Raw genomic sequence first — 15,000 nt, 5'->3', positions numbered from 1 at the left:
CGGAAAGTATTAAAAGAACACATGGCTTGAAGTAGTGATTGTTTGCTGGCCTTGATCCAGTCTCTTGCTAAGCACAAACAATATAACGCTCAAGTATCTTACAGATATACAAGGGAGCTAAACCGTTGAGAGTTCTATACGTTAGGAGCAATATCTTACGAACTATACGCAGCTGAAGTGGTAGCCAATTTAAGTACTGACTTAAAGTGGGTCGTTTACGACCACCAACGACCAACCGAATGATAAGGATTTTCAACTTCGTTTCTATTTTTGTTCTTTTTAAATGGTGACATTTTTCTCTAAAACTGTGAAACAAATACGTACCGCGACCAAGAAGAAGGCGCGGGGATTAATATTTTAAAGTTGTTTTAAAATCGGTCAGTGTAAAACGCAGACTGCGGACTGCAGACCGGGGGTAAAATGCAGACTGAGGTTATAATTTAACTGTTGAAAAAGCCCAAACCCATTAGAAATGCTAACAGTTAAGCCTAAATATTGATTTAGGCCTAATTAGGCCTAAGTTTAGCATTTTTAAGGGGTTTGGGCTTTTTCAACAGTTACGTTATAACCTCAGTCTGCATTTTATCCCTGGTCTGCAGTCTGCGTTTTACACTGACCGGTTTTAAAATATATGGCGCGCAGGACCCTGACTATAAAACGACTTGCCCTGGGCAAGCCGTCAGCCATTTCGCTAGAGACCTCAAAATGTCAACATCTCCGGTCTCTAATGAGCTGCAGTATAAGTGAACGTACTCACTAAGTGACTGTAAAAGTGTTTGATGGTGTGCTTAGTTTTTCATTTTCAAGTCAAGAAAAAAACATTTTCGGTTGCAACGAGTTAAGAAAACGCATACGCGTGAGTAGCGTATTTTATCTTTTCGATGAATTTTTGGATGAATAATTTTATCTTTTTATTTGCCGACTAATTTTGTGAATAAAATTACCTTTTATTGCACGATAGATCAGGTATCATGCCATATACAGCCGTTGTTTCAAAGCAAACGGACAAAATTCGTGAAAACAATAGATTTGGTCGAAATGATTTTACCGGAATTTACACAGATCAATGTTGGTAGGACTTGACATCAAGGAACATTCTATTTTTATGTTTCCGTTTCCTCAGCCGTAACAATCTCGTGGGATAATCAAAGTGTCTCAAATTGACGAAGAGGGTGTTATGTTTGCTTGCAGTTGGATGTATTTCGCTACCATGAAACAGGAAATTTATTTAAAACGTCTGCACCTGTGCCTGAATTTAAATCGAATGGATGAATATTTCATGAGAGATGATGATCGAGAGGAACTCGATACTAGCGCACTGATTGGCTAATAGTCTTGTCAAATATTCCTTTTTAAAAACTTCCATTTCGACCAAAACATTAAATGTTTGGATAATTTTTAATTGAGTCAGGCATCGAAAGGATAAAGTTCATAAAAAATATCACGTCGTTCAAACTTGTTCAGTGTTATCTAATTTGCAGTCTCTGGTGCACACAATATTGCTTTTTGTGAAAAAGGAAGTACATTGGTAAGTTTTTTTTTCTCTGTTCGTTCAAAATGCGCGCTTGTAGATATTACACGCTAAATTATCAATAACATTCTGCGCTGATGAACTCATTTTGTTGTTTTTATTTAATGGAAACGTGGACGAGCATTGCGATTAGAGGTAAACTGAAAGACGATAGACATAACGCGAAAACCCCTCTTGTTCGTGCAAACAGAATTTGTGGCAGATTGACAACAGGAAAAATGTTCAATACAACATAAAAATTAATTATCAAAAGACTTTCTTCGCGTAATTTCTGAAAAGGCTTGGAAATAAACAGCATATCTTTCCAACTGAAGCCAATACAACGTGTCAATTAAATCTCCAAAAAAAAAATATGAATCATCGCTTTAAATTAATTTATTGAATTGGATAGAGAAAATAAAATTTCAAATTATTTCCAATGCAGTGTCCCTCTTTATCAATTTTTTTCTTAATTATTTTCAATCCTAGATTAGACAGATAGCTTTGAGTGACACGAATTTAATTGTTCAGTACTTTATTGCTGCGTTACTATTTAGCTAACCAAAAGAGTAAACTCCATTAAGTGGCGTGTCAAGTGTATTTAGAATCTATTTAGCGCTGGAATACTAATTGAGGACACTTTTACAGAGATGAAATTTTAATTTAAAAATCAACTCATATCAAGAGTAGGTTGGTTTTGAGGAGAGGGGGAAAAAACCTTTTGAAACGGAAAAGAGAACCAACAGGGTCAACCCACTTGTGACGTCTAGCGTGGGAATTGGACGTGGTCTCGGTGGTTCAAATGGTGGATAATGCTATCCACCGGATAAATCACTATCCAGAGGATAAAGACTAGCAAAAGAAGTTGAGTTATCCAGTGGACAGCCCTATCCTTCCTATCCACCTTTCGAACAACTGGAGGCAGGGCCACATTAGCAGGAGGCGAGCGATTTCACTATGGCGCCATTCCTGCTATCTTTATCGGTTAATCATTATTTCCCACGATGTAGACGTTCCAGCTAACAGATGAGGGTTTCGGTAGCAGTGAACCGACCTCGTTCCCAGGGGTCGTTCCCAGAGGGGTAGGGAGATGAAAGACCCTGGAAACGAGGTTGGCAGGGAACCGGTAGACGAACCGAGTTCGTTATTCGTAACCAAACATACAGCTTACAACTTGATTCTGTTTCTCTTAATTGAATGGGGTCATTTGCAACAATGCAATTTATACACTTTCACCGCGTACTCTTCAAACGTGAGATTAAATTTGAAAATCCTAGAACCCGATAAACCGGGGATGTGTGATCAAGGTCCCCTGTGGCCTTTCTCGACTGTCTAACTGTTCACTCCCTTCCAAATTAATAGACCTTTTTAGCGATACGGCGGTCATTTTGATTTCTATTGTTTCGAAAGACATTATGGGATGCTCAGGGGGCAAATTAATATGTATTTGTCCCCTGGGCATCCCATAATAGCTCTTTGAAACAATAGAAATCAAAATGGCCGCCGTATCTGCAAAAAGGTCTATTTGTTTGGATAAGGCCATCCTCTTTCTATCTCTGTTTAGCGTAGTCTGACCGACCCAAATTTTTGGCATTTTCAAAAAAAAAAATAACGACGCAGTCAAACCATTTTTCACTTTAAACAATTCTTTTAATCTGATTAATGAGCATGGTAACAGCATAGAGAAAACCACGTCCGCCATATCGATTTTGGGTCCACGTGTTGTTGTTCCCAGGCTCCACGGCAATTATGCTGGAGTACCAGACCTCCTATTCCGAGAATTTTCTTGTGATTTTTTTTTAGGTTTTTTTTTCAATCCGATCGCGTTCGACGCCAAACGAAAAAAAAAAGGGATGGCCTAACATGCTAGGGAGCGATGTATAACCAACCTTAACTGATCGTAGTCTTTTTTAGCTTAAATCTTGGCTTAATGTTCTTCAATCTAAGCCTAATAAAGCTGGTTGACCATGCCGGGCTTGTCTGACTCGCATGGCCAGCATTTCATTTCTGCCTTATCGTTAAAAAATTCTTCACTTCGTGTAAACGTTTCGTTGAGGCAACAGAAACCTACCGAAAATATTGAGCATTTTAAAGTAATATGAAAAAGGTTTTGTTAGTCTAAGCAATTATTTGATTAAAGCCCCTTAAGAGCGACTGTCTTTTGCTTTAGCTGGCAGTTGAAATAGAATATCCATGCAATTAAGAAATTAAAATTATTTGAATTATCAGTTAAGATTTGCTTAACACGTGATGTTCTTTTTTGGAAGCAGTGTAGTCGCACAAAGGACAAACGAGAATGTCACCACCGGAGCTCAAAAGCGCTGGGTCAAGTCAACTTTATTCGACTCCGATGACATCAAGTTTTCAAAGTACGTTTTATCACCTGTCTTTGTTGTTTTATTGCATGTATGTCCAATTCAATGGCATACTCGCATCAAAGAACACAAATCATTTTGGATTTCGCCGTCTCGAAGATAATTTAAGAGTTAAGTCCAATGTGGCTGATATATCTGCCATCTTGGATTCATTGCCCAATGAGTCTGTTGTACTTTTCTACTTTACTAGGGTGGAGAAAGTTCACCTTGATTTCCTCTCCTGTCTCCAGTATTGTATTATATAATCTGGGTCTTTGGTTGCCATATACGTGGCTTCTTTTGCTGTTAGTTAAGAGCTAACGTCCTTTGTTGCAATTAGTAGTAACCTTAGTTGGTTCTCGCAAAGTCTGCCCTTAATTAATATTAAACTGATGCTGATTTGCTCAAATCATTGTGTGCATTATTCGCTATCAAATGGGAGAAAAATCCGAAACCAAGTCACTTGTGGTTGCCCATCTGTTCGCCATATCGGACAGCAAAGAATTTGCTTATGATAAATTGACCAAAGAAAAATAATGAAAAAAAAAACTTACATTGGTTTTAGATAGGTACGTGAGGACCGTAAGGATATAAGACGTGTTCGCGTGGCTGATTTTATATCCATCACCCGTTTTAAACAAGACTAAGCTTGTTTGTTGTAGAAACTCAAAGTTTTTGTGATTGTTTCGTGGAAAAGGTAACTTAGGCGATCTCTTTTGAACAAAGTCAGTAAGAAATCGAGTGAAATGTGTTCACGATTAAAGATGCGGTGGCGTTGTTTTCGGAGAATAGGGAGCTTACGAAACGAGGACGACGACGGCTACGAGGACTTCATTTAAAAATAGAAGTTCGCGTTATTCATATCACTACGAAGCTATTTCATGTCGTTTTGCGTTAAAAATGTGTAGTACCTGTCGAGGAATTAAACTGGCATGAGTGGGTTGGAAGCGTAGAGAGAGAACTGAAAATTCATCGTCATGTGGTAACGTCCTCCACAGAACCTTGAATTTGGTCATTTCACGTCGTCATTTAGGAGATGACGGCAAAGAATTGTACCAAAATGTAAAACGCACGTGCAGAGCGTGCAGAGCCATTGTTTTTGCTCACTAAACCTATTGTTTTGTAGCGTCGTCGTTGCCGTCGGCGTCGTCGTTTCGTAAGCTCCCTAATAAAAAGCGACGGACGCCTGCCATGATGATGATGTGACTGATATAAAGGAAACTTACAACGCTATTTTGGAGGAAAGTAACAAAGAAAAGGCAACCTTTTGGAGGATAAAGACCAAGAAAGAGGGGAAAAAATTGTAAGAGAATTAAAATAGAATTTTCGCAAATTAATTTCTTCGTTTCAGGAGTCCATGAGTAAACGAACATGGCCGATGGTCACGTGAGCGATAATTCTCTGTACTTTCTCTTCTTTGTCTACTGATAAATACAGAGATTAAAGTTAAGGCAAACAGTGCCCGTCTGGTAACTGAAGGTCTTGAGTCGAATGCTGTGAGTAAAAAAAAACAACGCCATTTCTTTGCTGTAATTGCACACGCGGGTATCTCACTCGATATCGATTTTCGGCAAATTCTAGCCCTTGAGTTAACGTTCAACGATTGAAGATATAACTGGTATACTATAGTTACGATCATGTTGAATCACTGATACAAGTGAAAGATATCGGCCGCGATCGCATTTTTTTCCACCTGTCTTATGCTACCTCTATATTTCTCTGCATATATATTCCTACTCTCACATTTATAGCTTTACCATGGTTTGATGACAGTCACAGGGTTTTAATTGGATTTTATGATCATGAGTTAATGTTTTATTGCGCTACTGAAGCAGATGGAAAGGGGACGACTTACAGTGTACTCGTTTGGTCATATTCCATTGATAAAAATGAAAAACGTAATTTTATATTAAATGGATCTTGAAGATACGTCTTTTGGCCTCAAACGAAAACTATGTCGGTTGTTTGAGTGTTTTATCGTGTGTAAGTCCAAAATTTCCAGTCTTAATTTAACCTCTGTCATCGCTTTTCATATTCCAAAACCGTGACACAAACACAAACTCATTAAACGCAACCTACCGTGGCCGCTTCGAGCAAAAATTATTTCTCTTGCCTTGACATTGCCCGTGAATTAATTTATAAAGTTCTGGAATCCCTAATAACGGACAATTAAAATAAAACTATCTGGTAGGGAAACTCAGAATGAGAAGACATAACAACTGAAGATATAATATGCAGGGCTTTGAGTGCTCAGCGCGATCGAGGCTGTTCATAATTTCATATATTGAGAATTTGGATTGAAAGCTGTTTTTATATTTTCAGTTTTATAAGATGCTCTAGAAGGATAGGTCAGTCGTGATGGCAAAACCTGACAGATCTGTTTGACTGGGCAGTAATATAATGCAACTATAGGAGCATTTTAAAATTATAGTTGTCGGTACTATTAATTTTGCGCGTCTACAGAATGACGGAAATCTTTAGCTTATCCTAATAGGAGATGTTAACAGTTGTGTTTGGATTAATGTATGTTAAAAACTCAATGTGTACATTGCAGCCGTAAAGGATGTTTTTAACGTTTAATTCATAACTTTATTGCTATAGAATTTGCATTTTAAAGACAAAAGATTCACAATGAGTGGCAGGAATTCTCATATTTACGAAAACGAATCAGTTTAAACAATACCCTAGGTGTTGTGCGCTACTGTGATGGCTGTTTGACTTCTCAAGAGCACCCAACGTCAATTTGCGGACAATATCTGTTCTGAAGACGACTTGAGATCTAGAATTTTCGGAACAGTTGTTGTAGAATTTATTGCTTGCCTGCCTGTCCTAGGATTTTCGAACTTCTAAAAAATGGTATAATTGCCCATTTTTAACCGATTCTTACCTTAAAAAGGTCACCCAGAATTTTCGGGAGCCTTTTTTCTGGCTAAAATTTTCGAAAAAGTAAGTTTTCATCCCTAAAATTTTCTGACCACTAGACGTTCAGCTAGGAAATCCGAACGATGAAAAATTTGTAGGGGATAAAAATATGCCTATATCTACAGTTTAAATACTAAAATACGGTAAACAATGCTATGTTTAAGTGGTTTTGAACTATATTCTCGTTGGGTGCCCCTGACTTCTGTGGCATCGGGGCCGGTTATGTCATTTATTGATGTCACGTTCAGCTTTTCCACCTGCCCACAACTGATAGCTGTTTTAAATGCGCTAAAGGTACCATCTGCTAACAGATTTAACAAAAGACTTGACAAGAATACAATACTGGTAGCAGGCAAAATCGCATGAAACAGTGCGGTTTGCAATCAGCAACGCTCCTTGCAAAACATGAATTGAAGTGTTTTATCACGATACGGGAGCAAAGAAGCATGAAAGGTCTTGAAAACAACAAGACTCAAGCTCAAATCGAGTGGATTCAGTGTAAAAATTTTTCGCGACTTTTTGACTTAGAGCAACAAAGGCGAGCAAACCGATGCGCCATACATGAAGGTCAGTAACTTCCTCCCAAATCAGATCAAAGATCAGTTAGTCTTATGCTTTTTCAGTTTTATTTTGAATGATGTTCACTAAAGTAGACAAGCAACTTGGCGGCGAATTACTTCGTTCCCGTTTACTTTGCGAAGAACTGGGGAATATGACATTTTTACATTAATTAAGCTTGTCCCTTATATTAATGTACAAATAGACCCCTTCAAATACAAATAGTCAATTTTAACAAATTCGGGTGAACTTGCATGTTTCAATTACCAACGTGTTTTGATTTCCAACTCGGAGTTGCTGATGAATAGAAGCTGTGGCGTGTTCAAGTGTCCTAGAGCGTAAATTTCCATATGAGTACTCCACATCTGTCTTGCTTTCTAAAATTAAACACTGATTTTATTTGAGTTCGGTATTGGTGGGTACAATTACCGTAGACGAACGCAATCGAGTTGTTCGAAGCTAAGCCGAGTGTAAAACGTTTTAATAATCGCTTTAAATAGATTTCATGTTTACAAGAAATATGGATTGACAAAAACTGACAATGATATTGAAACACTGTGCCTTCCTTAGGACGAATCAAAGAATTGTGTGGGTGTTTTTAGTGGAGAATTTCATTCGTATTGAAAGCAAGGACAACTCATAAGCTAGTAGAATAAGTATAGGAAATCGTATTAACGCCAGTGCATTTTGTGGTTTATGGGTGCAACGAGGGATGTTTTGGAAGTTTCAAAATTGCACAAGCCGTAAGCGACAGCAATTTGACGTCTTTCAAAACATCACGAGTGACAGTAAATCAAGAAATGCGTGAGGACTGAGTACTGTGGCGATTTTTCATTAAGTATGTACCAGAAACCCATAAGGGTCGAAACGTGCCCTTGTGTGCTGGGAAACAAGCTTCTGAATATTCAATTTGCTAAGTACCATATTTGGAACAACAAGAGCGAGGGGTTTCCAAATATGGTACTTAGCACTGAAACATTCAACCTATCAGTTCGCACTGAATATTCGGAAGCTGTGAACGCGCGTTACATGGTTCAACCCTTATAGGTTTCTGGTATGTACTCAACAAAATAATTCCATAGCTATGATTCCATGGCAAATTCCGTAACCTATTTATGCATTCGTCATTGCCCAATCAGAAACGCGATGTTCGTTGAATATATAATAGGTCGGTCGCTTACATAACCCATAATCCCTTACGCGCTGGCCGACGACCAGATGTCCGTTTCCTGCAAGTCTCAAAAATTTTCGGGCCTTTTCGGGTGTCACAATTCCCCCTGTAACCTAATAACGGAAATCTTTCAAGTCATCAAATGTCATAATCATTTTGCTTTCCCTTATCTTGAATATAACTGATCAAAACAAGCACATGGCAGTTGTAAATGGCTTCACCGCCTTTTCAGTCGAGAAACGGGTCCCAGGCCCCCTTAGGGGCGTTCGTCTCGAAATAGGAACACTCGACACTTATCAGTCTGATCTCCTCATAGTGGGCAATAATTTTATCAGCCCATCTGATAAAATCAAATTTTTAATTGTGCTTTATTTACTCGCCCACGTTAAGTCACTACAATTTCTTTAAGGAAAAAATACTTTTACGATCAAATAAGCCCTGTATGCCTTCTCTGTTCGGTTTCTTTTATGCACTATTGGAAATAATTAGCATTCCGTTTTACGTAAAACAGAAAATCGCAAGCTGTTTTTTGTCATGAAAGCATGACAATTCTCTTATTGTAACTTGTGTGTCTCCTCTTGCGATGTGTTGCTCGATATCTGTAGCTAAAGAGCAAAAACTGAACTAAAATCAAACGACCTTCTTTGATTTTTGGCAAAACGCAAATCTCAGCATGATGCTTTCGTTGTGCCATGATTTACGCGTTGTCAGGATTCAAGGATTTAATTCCACCCTCTGTAAGTGTGCAGGCTCAAGCCAGGTTAACTTATTGTAAGAGTAAATAACCCTGGAGCTCCGCTTTTAGGTTGGCTAAATCTATTTATTATATAGATACTGATGAAATACCAGGATTTCTCCTTTTACTAAAAAATCATATCTTCACCGCACGCAGTGAACATATCATTTTTATCTTTCACATATGAGGATATATGTGTCGTCATGGTAACGAACACGATTAGCCAATAAAATGCGAGCTTCGTCTTCATTGTAAGATACTTTTGTGCTTCAGTATAATGCCTATCTACTACATTAACATTTTTATTGCAAAGTTTTACATTATCATGATTTGCTTTTCATAACTTTCATATCTTGTTTCATGTTACACAACATGCGTGTTTTAGCGGTTGGTGACCACTTTTTCATCATTTTGAAAATGAAAAAGACAAGTTGTTTTAAATCTGGACAGTTCATCAATATCTATATAATAAACAGAACATTACATGACCGCTTGGGGATACGAATTTTTTCTTCTCGTGCTGAAAGTATCTCTCACTCGTGAGAGATACTTTCAGCTTTCAGCACTCGAAGAAAAAATTCGTATCCCCGCGCGGCCATGTAATATCCTCTATATATTAAGCTGCTTATGCTTTGGCCTGTGCTTGCGTCGTTAGTGAAAAACAGCCTTTAGGCTCGATTGCCAGCCGCTGTTTTGAGAAAGGAGCTCGCACTCCTCCTCTCTCTCCGGTAGGAACGATCACAGACCAGACTCGAGAGAGTGGCGGAAATCGATCCGATGTCGTATCCCGCGTTCAAAAAAAGTGAGGACCAGTCTACAAGTGTAAACACATTTACGTATTCTACAAAAGTCTCCGGATTTCCCTGCGTGAGACTCGATTTCATCGTTATTCAAACATAGCGGTGTTCACCACATGTCTTAGGCATCGACAAACTCATATAATCTGTCAAAAGTGCTGTAAATGTTGATCTGTGTTTATTTTCATTTTTGACAAAATAATTTATCTCTTCGCAATTTCGCGTTGAATTACATTACTCTCGGGCTGCTCCAGTTAAAAACAAGAATCACACTAACCGCAAAGCAGTGTAATTGTTACCGCTTTCATTTGGGCTTTCGCACATTGCGATATTGACCATCACGTGAGCTCGAGGCCATGTGTACCAGTCAGCCACAATGGCGTCCAACCACTGAATTGTGTCGCCACGATCGATACCCGAGGGATATCCCGAACGCAAATTATGTTAATGTTGCTTGTAAATACGAGTAGTTGATCATGTCTGCTGTTTTATTATGCTTTTTTGTAGATGGTATGTTTCGCGAGGTGGACAAGATTAACACAGACATTTCAGCTGTTTGGCGCAGAGCTGCTCTCCTGATCTCCTTCATGTCAATAACAATAACTTTGGCTCTCGGTTCAGTGTATTTTGGTGCGTCTTCATAAACAAATTGTTTATTCTAGTTTTAGTGTTGTAGCGGCGGTTTTCCAAATCTGACCATTCGCAATAATTATGCAAACATCGCGATACAGCGAGTTTCAATCGAGTGTCGTAAAACAAAAACCAAATTAATTACTTTAGCCAATCAAAAAGGACGGAGACAATACAGTAAGCCAATAAAACTCAAATTAATTACACGTAGCCGACAAAAAGCGCGGGGAAATGTGCACGAGCAAGCCACGCAATTGCTTTCAAGACTGCTTTGAAAAATGCTCCAAAAGACAGTGAATACTTACTTATTGGCATTCGGCCATGTTCTGTCACATGCTTTCGAGTTTCGTTTCGGTCAAGCTACAGTTGTAACTCCAGAAAGATGCTTCCCGGCTTCGCCTCTGACTCTTTACAGATATTTCAACATGAGAGATTTTCAATTTGATCATAGTTAACATTCATAATTTGATGCCATGATTAACTACGATTTGACATAAATCGTACGAAATTCAAGAATCAAATCTTACTCTTGGTATCTAGCGTCTCAGTAAGGGGGAAATTTTGCCCCCTAGGCTAACTGAGCATGAAGTTTGGACTATTCAACCTCTCCCGCCCTGTGTTTTTGTGTCACCCAGCCTTAAAATATCTTTCATGCTACGATTGTGTGAACTAGAATTCGGTAATGACCCTTATGCACGTTATGCCCATGAGGCCATACACCTTATTCCAAAATGGCCGCCATTTTAGTATTCTTTTGTTTCCATGCAACTTCGCCCTTATGGCCTCGCTTTCAAACGTGAACTTCAAGAGAATATTGAATCTAGAACGAGGCCATAAAGGGCCAATTTGCATGGAAACAAAAGAATACTAAAATGGCGGTCATTTTGGAATAAGGTGTATGAACTTATGTACTTTTGACGGTCTACAACCTGAAAAGCTAAGCGCTAGATGTTTAGTGAATGGTTACAGTAAAGTCGGTTTTTTATTTATACTATGACGCTAAGGACAAGAATCGCGTCCACGATGTGAAGACCTGGAGAAAACAGCTTCAACATGCGTTCGACTTTGTTGAACGATGCTGACTGCTGGGGTGGGCACACGGTTTCTCAAGGCATCATCAACATTTGATTCAACGAAGCTTCACGAGCGGCCTGGTATTCAGTCCGAGGCTGCAGCTGCGGGTTGTTACTATGGATACGGACATGGATACATCATTGAGAGACCGATTAGTGCGCACGCGCATGTTGAAAAGATGAATGGTTGTTCAGAAGCAAAGTTCAAACGCATTTTAAACATCGATGCAACTTCGATTCAGCATCGCTGTTGAGCAAAATCGAGCAGATGTTGATGCTGTTTGCCGGGGCCTTAAAATCTAATGTTGCATATATTTTTTAACAGTGTTATCAACCCTAGATGGTCGCCCGGCAGCATTTGGATTTGCGGTAGGGCAATAAAGTGTACGAAAACGTTGTTTAAAGTTAATAATCAACTACAACTACAATAAATAAAACTCTGCTCGTAAAGACACTTTTTTACTAAATTGTTACTGCATGTAATTTGTTGAGGCACTTGGTTTTTGCGTTTTCAAATATTTACTTCCGCAATAAAATTATCGTGATAACTTTAGAGCCTTCGGGGAAAACTCTTATGACCTTTAACAAACGATTGAATAAACTACTGCTAAGTCAACAGAAAGTTATTAACAACCAAAACCTACAATCTTGGACAAATTGTTGAAAATTTTCTGGTTTTGGACTAACTACAATCACAAGTATGAAAACAAGCTCTCTTTTCTGTTCACAAGTGTTCCCCGCTCCCCCCTGATCGATGTTGCTAGACAAAACAAAGCATGAGAAACCTGGGCTTATCAACATTGATTGGAAGGGCGGGGGGGTGCCGGGTGGCTGCTTAATTGGGTGAAATATTGAGGGCGTAGTGCGTAAGTTAACCCCTGTTTTTAATATTCTCAACCCTTTTTGTCCAAGATTGTAGTTTATGGTCGAGCTCCCACGAACCTTCTATATCCCATTGGTAGAGTATCCGAACTAGTAATCGGAAGCTCGTAGGAACACTCGGATTTTTTCCGAGTGTCCTCGAGTCACCATCGATAAATAAATATGTTCACTTAAGTGACTGTTGCTCCCACGAGTCTCCTATTTAGCTCGGTGGTACAGCTTCCGAACTAGTAATCGGATGGTTTACGACTCCTTCAAAGGAGCACTCGGGTTTATTCCGAGCTTCTCCGAGTCACCAGCGAGACAGCATCTTCGATGATTTCTTTCTTTACTTTTGTGACTCTCGGAAATGTTCTGTCGCGATATTTTTAGGAGCGCATTGAAAATCCGAACGACGCTATTCAATTAAGGGCAGCCACAAAATTTGTATTTTATAATGCAAAGGCTATTTTTACACGTGACGGATGGCTGAAAAAGAATTGTTTCAAAATCTTGAAAACGTTGGTTCAAAGTTTTCAAATTTTGTAGTTGTCACTCACATTAAGTCGATAAATATTAATTGGCTAATCCTTTCTTTAGATTCAGTTGAAATCGCATAAGAAATGACGTTAAAAACGATTCGGGTGCGATCTAGGTGTTTGAAGGTAAAACTCATTGAGTCTTGAAGAGGAATCGTCACGGCGAATGCCATGACAGTTCCCCTGTTGTTATTGCGCATACGTTCTGCGCATCTCGAGATACTCGGATTTCCTATGGGTGGTGCTTATTAATACAGGGATATTTTTGCGCGGTTTAAAACTATGTATGTATTAGGTATTTTTTTAGGGCTAGGTTCCATTGCTTTCTTTCTTTGTCTCTTGTTTTTTCAACCAACCCTGTAAGGTTTTGTGAATGTTGCAGATTCAGGCACTGTATATATCAAGCGCAATGTTCATCCCAGCTGCAACTAAAATAACTTGTTCCTTTTTCCTACTCTTCCCTTCATTCGTATTTCAATATAAACCCTTTGCATTTTAGATCGCCGCTTGTTTGGATGCGTGTTCTTCCGCAGTGGTCGTGTGGCGATTCTGGGGAACATATGGACAAAAATATTCATACCAAAGAGAGAGAACGTAAGTACGCATCGTGTCTCATGTTGCTCGGCTGCTTTGTTCTGTCACGCATGCGTGACGTGACGTCAATGCAACGTCACTTCCACTCTTCCGCCATTAGGCAGACGTTAGATAGCAGGTTTTAAATCGGTCAAGAATGTAGTCATTAATTCGTCCAAAGTTCTGGACAACATCTAATCGAGGAGATCAGAGCAGAGGTTTCCTTTCCTTCTTACGAGACAGGGAAATCAAGGAAACGCCTGCCAAGCAAATCGTTTCAGTACTTGAAATTAACGAGGAACTTAATCCTCGCAACTGGTCGGGCTGAAGTCACGCAACGCTCCAAGAGCCCGAGCGGTTGCGAATGAAACTAAACCAAATGTCGCACAAAGCGACTCAAATGAACTCGAGGACTGCACTGACAGACACTCATTCCAAACAAACCAACTCAACGAAGTGACCAAGGGGCACGCAACGCGTGCAAAATGAAACTATCTACCAAATTTACGCAATTAATTTAGCCAATGACAACAGACGCGAACAATCAAAAAGGCCAATCATGACGGAAAGCAGACACGTGCAGCTTGCGCCAAACGATGGAAATCATGTGTTAGCAAGTCACAATTGCTTTTGCTTCTATTTCTTACTTGCTGAGAATGTGGTGCTAGATTCTCAAACCGCGTAATTACTATCGACACAGTTGAAAACTGTTTAAAAAGGTCGGTTACTTAATTAAGATTTGCGTGATTGGATAAGGAGTTCACATAACAACTACGGTGTCAGTTTGGATTACTTTTTTCCAATAATAAAATTTTATAATTCCTTTCCTTTTATATTCCTGTAGAGCCTGCATTATTATCGGTGGATTTCTCGTGCTCTCAGGATGTGCAATTCTTTTAAAAGCTGTCTTCATGTTAGTTCATGACAATGAACCAAAACGGGTAAGTAGCGCCTGGGTTTTAGATGTACACTTAGCTGTTTTGCAAAGTAATCGTTTTTTGTCTCAACCTCGTTCCCAGGTCTTTTCACCACCTCGATTAGGAAGTCCTACTCTCGGCGGTGAAAAGCCCTGGGAACGATGTTGTCTTGGTCTGAAAATTCAGGACTTCAACCCTGAATTTTTCAGGCTTCTCTACGCAATTGCTGAAATTGCGTCCATAACTGAGATGATCATAGCTTTACTTGATTTCATATCCGCAGTTCAGTATATGATTCATTTCAAATATCATTTTGTTCATCAATTCCGGTACAATACGATATATTCTAAACCTATACT

The 15,000-nt window shown here is 39.1% G+C and overlaps 1 protein-coding gene across 7 annotated transcripts in view; it reads left to right on the top strand.

Annotated features, from left to right (window-relative positions):
- LOC137985614 (transmembrane protein 163a-like) overlaps positions 1 to 15,000 on the top strand; it is a 36,755-nt gene that overhangs the window by 14,205 nt on the left and 7,550 nt on the right. For 3 of the 7 annotated variants that reach the window (XM_068833246.1, XM_068833247.1, XM_068833245.1), the window contains exons 3-7: positions 3,781 to 3,879; positions 10,556 to 10,678; positions 12,077 to 12,120; positions 13,651 to 13,745; positions 14,569 to 14,665. In XM_068833246.1, coding sequence (XP_068689347.1) covers positions 3,807 to 3,879; positions 10,556 to 10,678; positions 12,077 to 12,120; positions 13,651 to 13,745; positions 14,569 to 14,665 — 432 coding nt within the window. In that variant the 5' untranslated portion in view covers positions 3,781 to 3,806. Of the gene's footprint in view, positions 1 to 1,379; positions 1,529 to 3,777; positions 3,880 to 7,121; positions 7,354 to 10,555; positions 10,679 to 12,076; positions 12,121 to 13,650; positions 13,746 to 14,568; positions 14,666 to 15,000 lie in introns of those variants that run through there. The other 4 variants (XM_068833250.1, XM_068833251.1, XM_068833248.1 and 1 more) reach the window with 4 other exon arrangements.

The sequence above is a fragment of the Montipora foliosa genome, chromosome 14 (genome assembly GCF_036669935.1).
Source record: "Montipora foliosa isolate CH-2021 chromosome 14, ASM3666993v2, whole genome shotgun sequence".
NCBI lineage: Eukaryota > Metazoa > Cnidaria > Anthozoa > Scleractinia > Acroporidae > Montipora > Montipora foliosa.
The sequence above is the reverse complement of the archived record's forward strand: the minus strand, read 5'-3'. Positions and strand labels throughout refer to the sequence as shown.